Source organism: Podarcis bocagei (genome assembly GCF_964188305.1).
Source record: "Podarcis bocagei genome assembly, chromosome: 11".
Classification (NCBI taxonomy): domain Eukaryota; kingdom Metazoa; phylum Chordata; class Lepidosauria; order Squamata; family Lacertidae; genus Podarcis; species Podarcis bocagei.
The window spans coordinates 8,463,258-8,474,058 of record NC_138136.1 but is presented as its reverse complement, the minus strand read 5'-3'; the positions used below and the strand labels follow the sequence as shown (position 1 = coordinate 8,474,058).

Sequence of the window (10,801 nt, the reverse complement as noted above, 5' to 3'; positions counted from 1 at the left end):
ACTGCAAATCACTTTGCTTGCAGAGCATTCAAAAAAAATTTATAACTCACCAACAGACAGCTGATACAGTTCACTCTGCTCTGCTTGTAGAACAGGTGTCATTTTAGCAGATGGAAAAGATACCCTATTCAACTGTCACCCAAAGGAAAACTTTTTTTCATATATCTGCATAGCAGAGAGAGCAGGTCCCTTGGCATTTAATTGTATAGTCCTTTTGTGAAGTCATTTGAAGTCTGTTGCAGCAAAGGCTGCCAAGGAGCTTTGTGGAACGTTCAAGACTAACAAATATATTGCGGTGTAAGCCGGTTTGCATTGTAATGACTTTTGCTAGAAATCTTTTAAGGTACTCATTACAGATGGAGAAGCTCAACTCCAATCCCATACAGAAAACATTGCATTACATGCTTTGCACTACTGTTCTGTTATTTTGCAGCTTTTATTACCACACCAGAAACCAAATTGGTCCAAAACTAATTGATGTGATTGAGAAGGGGGATACAGGGTGAAGTTCACGTACAAAAGAAAGCACACAAAATCCATTTAGGTACATTGAAATGTTTGGTGTTTTATTTTAAAAGCTGTAACGTTCTGTGCAAGTTGTTGCCTAAAAAATAAAATTAAAAAAAAGAAAATCTACATGGTTTAGCCAGTCTGCAAGCTATCAATATTACAAGCTTGTGCACATAAGCAACATTTACATCAAGTAATAAAAAACATTGAAAAAAAGAGGGGCACATGTTGCCATCAAGTAAACATCAGAGAGGTTCAAGGTTAAAAAAAAAACAAAAAACAACCCAAACAACAATCTTGGAAGAAACAGATACTAGTCAGTTTAAAGTCTTTCTGCAGCTGGAATGCTTGGTGGCCTCAGAAGATGCCTAGCGACCAACAAGCTGGAAAGCTTATTCCAGTGGTTCATATTTCCTCAAGTTAACGGCTGTGGCTGTTCCAGTGGCTCCTTTTTCTGCAAAATTATACTAGGGGATAGCTAGCTGCTGTAGCAATTCCACAGTGGTTTTTTCGATCTTTAGCCATGTAGATGTAGCCTTTGAGGCCCCACTTCTCGCTCCAGCTGGATAAAACAAAAACACAACATTACAACTTTGCCTCTTGTTACAGGATTTACTTTTGTACCTCCACCCTGTCCCCTGCAGTTTTGCACAGAATGCATAACAGATGGGCTGCTTCTCTGGCTAAAAGCAATACGACTAGCCAAAAGTGTTTGGGCAGCCTAGAAATTATTAGGCCCGAAGGAATATTTAGTGCCCTGCGTATCTGTTTTTGGGACAGTTTATACATTCAGCGGATTTCAAACCGAGAAGCTGTTCTTGGTTTGTACAACTTCAAGACTCAGGTGGGAAGTAGGAGTGCCTAGATGTCCCCAAACCTCAGCCAGAAGAAAACCAAACTTGCATATAGAAACAGTTAAGTCTGCCAGAGATCAAAAAATTAAAGAAGTCTCAGTACCTGTTTTTCACAATCCAGTATTTCTTGCCATCTTCATCTGCACCCTCAAAGCCATAGCCAACGACAAGAACACCATGATCCAGCTCTTCACTGCTACACTCCGGCTCATAATAAATACCTAGAAAGGAAGGAGTCAAAAACAGTGGGTCAGCTTCTAGAAGAACAGCAACCTTTCCTCATCTACTTTGTCCAAAGTTATCCATCTGAATGTTCAGTCATAGGAACTGCCAGTGGCCTATGTAGCTTGGTAATGCCTTACACTGACTGCAGGCAGCTTGCCCGGGCTTTTCAGAGACAAGTCTCTGTACCACTGAACTATAAAGGTAAAGGAACCCTGGACGGTTAAGTCCAGTCAAAGGCTATGGGGTTGCAGCGCTCATCTCGCTTTCAGGCCGAGGGAGCCGGCGTTTGTCCACAGACAGCGTTCCGGGTCATGTGGCCAGCATGACTAAACAGCTACTGGCGCACGGAGGACTGTGACGAGTGCCAGAGCACACGGAAATGCAGTTTACCTTCCCACTGCAGTGGTACCTATTTATCTACTTGCACTGGCATGCTTTCAAACTGCTAGGTAGGCAGGAGCTGGAACAGAGCAACAGGAGCTCACTCTGTTGAAGGGATTTGAACCGCCGACCTTCCAATCAGAAAGCCCAAGAGGCTCAGTGGTTTAGACCACAGCGCCACTACTGAACTATAAGTCCTTTCCCTCAGTTGATGGGTGCCCCTTGTCCAGAAAGTGTTAGCACTAAGCTAGTTTTGCCCAGTGGAAGAAACTGACACAGGGCTCTATAAGCCTTGGCAGCTTGCAAAAGGCAACTATCTCCCCACCAAACCTCTGCATGAACTCACTAAGAATACGAGGAATGGGGTTTGTCTTATCTTTATGCAGAAGTAGCAAGAGCCTTGCAATGCTTCTGCAAAAACCATCCATGCATATTGGAACAAGACCCAGAACCCCACTACACCTCATAGATAAAATGGCCTAAGGATGTGCAAGACTAGCACGCACAAGAATATTGTTGCCCACATTGAAATCAAACTGCGTAATACTCCATTCAGCCAAGTCCATTACAAATCATTTTCAGACCCTTAGACTAATGCTCACCTGACTCATAAAACTGGAAGGAGCTGTGTCCTGCATCGATCGCCACAGAGACTGGTCCTACTGCAGCGACGGCCTTCATGAGGGCCCTTTCCCGCCCTTCAGGGATGTCCACAAAGCCAGTGTCGTTAGCAGAGTTGTATTCAGACTTGTACAAGCAATCTTCGTCATCCTTTGAAACAACAACAATCACGTTGATTGTGGTTCAGAATTCATAATGTCGGTGAATGCAAAAGGAAAAAACACACCCCAAATAGAAATAAATACATATCCAAATTTAAATAACCACAAATGACACACGAAGTATGTGCCCCAGCAAGAAAATATCACATCTGAGCTTGTGACTAGGTCTTCCCAACTACTTCTTGTTCCCAAACCCAAAGATATTTCACATGTGAAAGAGGTGCCAATTTTAACACGCACACACAACGCTCTTCAACTTACAGAAGATATACTGGAGCAAACCATCCTCCTCCCAGATGTCATTACTTCAACAAAGACTAAATCAGGGGGTGCTAGAATAGTTGATTTCTTGAGTCAGCAGGGTGTTGGACTACATTACCTTTGAGGTCCCTTCCAACCCTGATTCACATACATCATGGGTGGAAAACCCATGTCCCTCCAGATATCGCTGGATTCCAACTCCCATCAGCCCCAGGCAACAGGGTGAATAGTCAGAGGATGGGAGTTGTAGTCCAGGATCTGAAGGATCACAGAATCCCCATCCATCTATCAATTCCCCACCACAGCACTTCTGACAAGTCTCACATTCCACTCCTAGGAATCTCTACAATGCATGCAACGTCTGCCCAGGCAAAACAGAGTTATGATGCCAGGAAAGAAGTATGGATAACAGGGAAACGTTAGCAGAGATAGAGTTCTTATCCGAACAGACCTGTCCTTTCATCTCCGCAATGAAACAGCACCAGAGGTGAGCAGTATTGGAAAGGCACTCCTGAATTCAAGAAAGACTTTCTGAAGCAATTCAACATACAGCAGAGATGGGAAAAAGAGGGCTCCCCGGAGAATGCTAGACTAGCAGACTCAGCCAGCATGGCGGAGGGTCAGGGGGATAACAGCATCTCGATGGCCACAGCTTCTCCCTTTCCAAAGTGTTAAGAATTTTATTTCTTTGCTGGCCAAGTCATAGGTGGGCCTTGAAGTTAAAGCTGTTAACAAGCTAACAGCAGTTTAATGTTGTATTACATCCAACTTGCCACCCAACAAGTGGTATTAGAGGCAAGTAGAAAAATAAAACAGAATGTTCCATTAAGAAGTTGTGGAAGAATGGTTTCAGTAGTGTAACTCTGAAAGCTATATACAGTGGTGCCTCGCAAGACGAAATTAATTCGTTCCGCAAGTTTTTTCTTCTTGCGAGTTTTTCGTCTTGCGAAGCACGGTTTCCCATAGGAATGCATTGAAAATCAATAAATGCGTTCCTATGGAAACCGCTTGCCAGGCTGGAGGTGCGGAGAAGGGCTTTTCTCCCCACCGCAAGCCTTCAGGACAGGTACGGGAACAGAGGGGAAGGGGCGCAGCGCTTCTCCTCTGTTCCCGGGGCTTGCGGTGGGAGGAGGGTTTTTCCTCCCCACCGCCAACATTCAGAACAGCATTCTGAATGTTGGCGGTGGGAAGGAAAACCCTCCTCCCACCGCAAGTCTTCAGGACAGCCATCCGAAGGCCGGCGCGGGGAGAAGGGCTTTCCGCCCCACTGCCAGCCTTTGGAGGAGGTCCGAGGACAGTGGGGAAGACGCGCTGCGCTTCCCCGCTGTCCCGGAGATTTCCCTATGGGCTTTCGTCTTGCGAAGGAAGCCCATAGGGAAATTCGTTTTGCGAAGCGCCTCCAAAACGGAAAACCCTTTCGTCTAGCGGGTTTTCCGTCTTGCGAGGCGTTCGTCTTGCGGGGCATCACTGTAGTTTTACAGGTATCTGCAGAACACTCGGCTGATTAAGAATCCTATCAAGTCCTTGGAGATAATTAGCCAGCAGCAACTCACTGATGTGTCAACAATGTAAACCTGTAGTTATATTTTTAACTTGCATTGCACAAGTAGAGCTTTAAAGGGTTATCTAGCATGTGCAACCTAGTTAAATTAACCACAACACTATCATTGCTCAAGTCTTTCAAATCAATTCAGGCCAATGATGAAAGAGGGGGGCAGGGAAAGGCCTAGTTGTCACTTTTATCTGCTGGGCTGCCAACAACTCAGTGAAACCCCCATGTATGCTTGGGTTCAACCTCTTCCAACACAACTTTTGGAATTTCTTTTCCTGGGAGGTATGTTGACCTGGTAGATCTGACAAGAGAACAGACAAGGAAGAAGCTGTCAGTCAGGAAGCCATTTCACCTTTCCAATGTATGGGTAGGAGTCCTCAGAATCAATGCCGCCGTTGTCCTTTATGTACTGGAAAGCCTGGTCCATGAGGCCCCCATTGCAGCCCTGGTTCCCTTCGGGCCGAGAGCAATCCACAAGGTTCTGTTCACTCAGAGAGACCAGCTTGCCAGTTTTGCGAAAGTGCTGTCCTTCCAGGGCTCCGGTGGTACTGAATGCCCAGCAAGAGCCACACTGACCCTGAGGGCAAATGGGGAGAAGTGCATTGGTTTAAAGCCAGGAAGAAGTTCAGCCCATGCTACTGTCATGCTTCTAGTAAAGCAGCGGGAGAAAATGCTGCTTTGGCAGTGTCACTACTTTTCTCAATTTAGTATTTAATGGATGGGACTGATGGGAGTTGCAGTCCAACAATAGGAGGGAGCCAGGTGGGAGCCAAGGCTGGCCTAGACAGAAAGCATACAATCTAGAGGCATTATTCAAGCTCAACACATTCCAGTTGGGCAAAAGACACCCACGGAAGGTGCAAAGCAGGGCCTGTGCAAAGGCAACTCAATTTCACTAGCACCAAGTAAGAAAAATGCACTTTGTATTTTTGACCCCATTGCAAGCATCCCTCAACCAATTCTCAATGGGTACTCCTTGAGTACGTTTCCGAGCACAATTCAAAGTGTTGGTGCTGACCTTTAAAGCCCTGAACGGCCTTGGCCCAGTAGACCTGAAGGAGCGTCTCCACCCCCATCGTTCAGCCCAGACACTGAGGTCCAGCGCCGAGGGCCTTCTGGCGGTTCCCTCATTGCGAGAAGTGAGGTTACAGGGAACCAGACAGAGGGCCTTCTCGGTAGTGGCACCCTCCCTGTGGAACGCCTTCCCTTCAGATGTGAAGGAAATAAGCAGCTATCTTCTCTTTAAAAGACATCTTAAGGCAGCCCTGTTTAGGGAAGTTTTAAATATTTAATGCTGTATTGTTTTTAACTTTGAATGGAAGCCGCCCAGAGTGGCTGGGGAAACTCAGCCAGATGGGGCAGGGTACACTGGGGACAGAGAAAGTGTTGCTGTGGTCAGGCATTTAGCTGGTCACTCTGAAATTGGGATAGTTCCCTAGGAGCTTGATCCAACAGGCTCTTATTGTCCTCGGGTTCAGCAGCTACCTCCCATAAGTAAAGTAAGGTAAAGGAGCTATTTTTTTCTTGGCAACGTAGCTATGTTTTGGCTGTCAAGTCCTACAGAAGCTGAAGTACCACTTAGAAATCCAACCACAGACTAAGCTGCTTGTGTTAGGCAAAGGAAAAGAAAAAACCCAGAAGATCAGATACATACTTGATCCTTCACTGGTGTGACATATCCTCTATCTCTCCAGTCAACAGATCTTGGCGCCTCCAAGAAATTTGGTTCAAGGAACTGTGATCCTGAAAACTTCCTTTCTGTTTTGGAGCGTTTAAATCCATTCATGACTTGCCTAAATTCTTCATTAGTCTGAAGAAAGAGGAAATAAGTCAGCATGCCATCTAAGCAGTTACTCAAGAGATGCTTGCTGTGCAACTTGGCATTTACGTACCATGTCTCCAAAATGATTCATTCCCAGTCTGTAGCTGTGCTTGCCCAGGCTGTGGTCCAGGTTGTGCAATTCAATCATCTTCAGGTTCTTCTCCCAGATCATTCTTCTCCAGACTTCCTCCTTCTAAAAGGGGAAGAAAGCAACAAGGAAAACTGAGCACCCAACAGCCTCTAACAGCTAAAGACATAGGCTCAATTCAGACATCAGACCATAGTTTGGGTTCTAAACCATAGTTTGTGACAAACCATGGTTGGAACCTCTGTATATTCCTGCAAACCATGGTTGCTTCCCTGTTTTGGTTTCCCCATCTATTTGGTATAGCTACGGCTCCAAATGCCATAGGCTGCTGCAGCTATGGTTTGTAAAGTCACGCACCACACCAAATCATGGTATCCAGTTCTGGTTTACTGGCTCATTACAAATCATGATTTGTCCATCCAGGCATCATGCCAAGCCAGACTTCTTAAATGTGGCTTGCAATGACATCTGAATCGAGCAATGAAAAGTATGCCTAGCTTTTCTTTGCTGCTCTAAGCAGCTTACCATTGCTATGAAAAACATTTCAAACATTAGCCCTAATATTTGAGTAGTTCATACTTAACATGACTACTCTTGCTAGCTTGGTATTCCCATATAAAAGGAAGCTACATTTTTTGTTCCCAAGATGAGACTTATTCAAGCAGCAAAATAATATTGAGAAATTCTTTTTGTATCTGATAATAAAAGTATCTAGAGCACCTGAGTCTACCTGTACAAGTTGTCTGCTTGATGTATGCCTCTGAATCACAACTGGGGAGAACAGTACTTCAGATCCTGCTTGCCTGCTTCTCAAAGGAATCCGGTTGGTCACTGAGGGACCAGGATACGGGACTAAAAAAGTGTTCATTATGTTCTTAACTACGATCTGCTATACCAGTAACTCTCAGATTATTGAAGTGTTGTTTGTGTGCCCTAAGGTGGCAATTATGCCCAAATACATAGGCTGGCAGATGGTTTCACCAACAGATACATGAACCATTCATACAACTTTTGCTACCGCATGTTTTCTGAACACCTTTTGCCCATGCACACTGAGAGTTATGTAGTGACACTCACCTCATGGTACTTCTTGTTATGCCACGATTTCCACATGCCCCAGTGATCGTCCAAAGCAGGGTCCAGCCCTGGGGCGGCAAAGCACGCCTCCAAACTTAGGGCCAAAATGCACAGATAGAACTTCATGGTGAAACCTCTCTAAAGGGAAAGAAAAAGATCTGATTAGACAGGAATCTCTCCTTCACATACAGTGAGGAACCAATAGACAGAAACAGTTTAATTCCCACTGATGAGGCCATGCAAACTATACAGAAATGAAATTCACTGAAGTGAGAATAAATCACTTCTTTAAAGTTTTGGTATAAATGCACCACAGCGCTACCACACAAGGCACCTAGTATGTATATACAACGTGTTTCAGATCGTGGTTCTGGGGCAAGTGCAAAACGAGCACCAGAAACTAACTAAATGAGATACAGTGGTACCTCAGGTTACATACGCTTCAGGTTACAGACTCCGCTAACCCAGAAAGTGCTTCAGGTTAAGAACTTTGCTTCAGGATGAGAACAGAAATCGGGCTCCGGTGGCACAGCGGTAGCAGGAGGCCCCATTAGCTAAAGTGGTGCTTCACATTAAGAACAGTTTCAGGTTAAGAACGGGCCTCTGGAACGAATTAAGTACTTAAGCCGAGGTACCACTGTATATGAAAGGCCTGTTCAAGCAACAACTAAGCCTAGGTTCCCCAATTCTGCCAGATGTCCACAAATCACATCTCTAACAATCCTATACTTTATTATTACCCACCGCACAAATATTCAATCGGAGTGAATTAGATTGGCTGCTTTACAAACAGATTTTTCCTTTGCAGGTTAGATAACTAAGACAGCGACCTTTCCCCCCACCCCTCCCCAAATGTACTTTTCTCAAAGCCCTTGTCGAAGGCTGAAGAAAACCAGGAGGGATCTGTAAGCATTTTAATAGCTGGCGCTTTCAGAAGCCTCCCTGGATACCGATATGAGTCATCAGGCATTTTCCAGGAATCACTTCCGCTCTCCCGACATCCCAGTCTGGGGCGGAGTAGCAAGGGGGGGTGAAGGGGGGGTCCTTGCAAAAAAAAAAAAAAAAAAAAGCCCAAACCCAGCACGTGACCCCGCTCCAGTAAACAGACACGCGAGCGCCCCTCACATGATAGGCGGCCGAGGGGGGAGGGCGCCGGGCCCAGTGTAAACAAGCCCGTTTGGCTGCTGATCCGGAGCCAAATCGCTTGGGGGAGGACGGCGCTGGAGCAGGAGCGCGCGGCGGTCTAGTTCAGAAAAGGGAAAGGGGGAAATCCCTCAACCCAGGAGAAGATGAGAAATCCCAGCGCTGAGCTGCCTCAAAGGGAGAGAAGGACCCGCGCAGCAGCCAGCTGGGAAGGAAGGGTCTGGGACCCACCCCAGTTGGGTGCGCCCCAAAAAAACGCGCACAAGCAAATCGGGCGCGCCCCAAATCCCCGCTACTCCCACTTGTGAAAGATGGGCAAGGGGGCTCATCGGAGCGCTGCCCACCCAGGGAAAAATACATAAGCTCAGCCGAGCCCCCAGGCGCCTCCTTGCCCTTCGCTCGCCGAGAAAGATGCACACAAAAACACCCCGTTAAACGGGCAGCGACGCCTCCCGGATTCCTTTCTCCACCGGGGAGAAGGAAGCCGAGTGGCTCCGAGCATCAATGGGGCAGCCAAGGGAGCCCCCTTCTTCTCCCCCCCAGGCCCCCGTTAGCAACAGGGACCGGGGAGGCGGCGAGGGATGCTGGAGACCCAGCGCTCAGCCATTACCCAGAAAGGCCCGCGGAGAGGAGCGAAATGGAGGCGCTTGCAAACCCACCTCGTCGGCCCGGGGAACAGAAAACCCTCCTCGGCTGGCCCCTGCTCTGGCTTGTTTCGGGCCGGGGGCTTTGCTCTAAATGTGCCCGGCTTGCCGAAGCCCGGCCCCCGTTGCGCTTCGATTGGCTGCCAGGCGCCGAGGCGGAGCGAGGGCTAATCCTGCCGAAGTTCGTGACTCCCGATCCCGTGATCCGAGCGGTGCCCGGACCTGTTCCGTGATGGAGGAGCGGGAGGGGGTGGTGGGTTGTTTTGATGGGAAGCAGCGGGGCTGCCGAGGACAAGGACCCGTGCCCTGGCTGGCTTGTGGGTTTTGCTGGGAAATCATAGAGGCGCAAGCTTTTCGATCTGGAATTCAATTATAATAATATAATCAGCAAGGCGAGGGAAATCCTGTTTCAAAACAATGCCGGGGGGGGGGGGGAGAGGAGACGTTGCAAGCAGATATGATCTCAATGCCCCGAAGCGCAGTCAACGCGCATTCAGGCCATTTCACCTCGCAAGACAAGGCGTGGTTCTCTTCGTCCAACTCAAAAGCCTTCGCCGCCTGCAAAGCGCAAAAACAAACCAGCAGACGTGACGGTAGACATCGGGCTACAACTAAATTAAATGCAGATGAACTCGGGTTTCTTGATGTTTTCTGCTATGCATATCTCCTGGGGCGCACCTAAGGGTTGGTGGTTGTTGTTTAGTCGTTTACAGTGGTACCTCGGGTTAAGTACTTCATTCGTTCCGGAGGTCGGTACTTAACCTGAAACTGTTCTTAACCTGAAGCACCACTTTAGCTAATGGGGCCTCCTGCTGCCACTGCGCTGCCGGAGCACAATTTCTGTTCTCATCCTGAAGCAAAGTTCTTAACCCGAGGTAATATTTCTGGGTTAGCGGAGTCTGTAACCTGAAGCATATGTAACCCGAGGTATCACTGTAGTTGTGTCTGACTCTTCGTGACCCCATAGACCAGAGCACACCAGGCACTCCTGTCTTCCACTGCCTCCCGCAGTTTGGTCAAACTCATGCTGGTAGCTTCGAGAACACTATCCAACCATCTTGTCCTGTCGTCCCCTTCTCCTTGTGCCCTCAATCTCTCCCAACATCAGGGTCTTTTCCAGGGAGTCTTCTCTTCTCATGAGGTGGCCAAAGTATTGGAGCCTCAGCTTCAAGATCTGTCCTTCCAGTGAGCACTCAGGGCTGATTTCCTTCAGAATGGATCGGTTTGATCTACTTGCAGTCCATGGGACTCTCAAGAGTCTCCTCCAGCACCATAATTCAAAAGCATCAAATCTTCGGCGATCAGCCTTCTTTATGGTCCAGCTCTCACTACTGGGAAAACCATAGCTTTAACTATACGGACCTTTGTTGGCAAGGTGATGTCTCTGCTTTTTAACATGCTGTCTAGGTTTGGCTAGGGGTTGGTTAGATTGGCCCAATTGGCGTAGACAGGATTTTTGCTT

The 10,801-nt window shown here is 47.3% G+C and overlaps 1 protein-coding gene across 1 annotated transcript; it reads right to left on the bottom strand.

Annotated features, from left to right (window-relative positions):
* Nucleotides 1-545: 545 nt before the first annotated feature.
* Nucleotides 546-9,505, bottom strand: CTSL (cathepsin L). The gene is made up of 8 exons (XM_081213933.1): nt 9,355-9,505; nt 7,553-7,688; nt 6,458-6,580; nt 6,220-6,375; nt 4,918-5,142; nt 2,573-2,741; nt 1,468-1,585; nt 546-1,072 (listed from the first exon to the last, which is right to left on the bottom strand). Exons 2-8 carry the CDS (start codon nt 7,676-7,678, stop codon nt 973-975), a joined length of 1,017 nt encoding a protein of 338 aa, XP_081070059.1. The 5' UTR covers nt 7,679-7,688; nt 9,355-9,505; the 3' UTR covers nt 546-972.
* Between the last annotated feature and the right edge of the window lie 1,296 nt (nt 9,506-10,801).

Bases quoted from the DNA above. Each gene is read 5' to 3' on its own strand.
- CTSL (XM_081213933.1), bottom strand. From the start codon at position 7,678: ATGAAGTTCTATCTGTGCATTTTGGCCCTAAGTTTGGAGGCGTGCTTT. The intron at 6,376-6,457 runs GTACGTAAATGC...CTCTTTCTTCAG, and splicing joins TGAATCATTTTGGAGACATG to ACTAATGAAGAATTTAGGCA. The intron at 5,143-6,219 runs GTATGTATCTGA...ATTTGCCCTCAG, and splicing joins TCACACCAGTGAAGGATCAA to GGTCAGTGTGGCTCTTGCTG.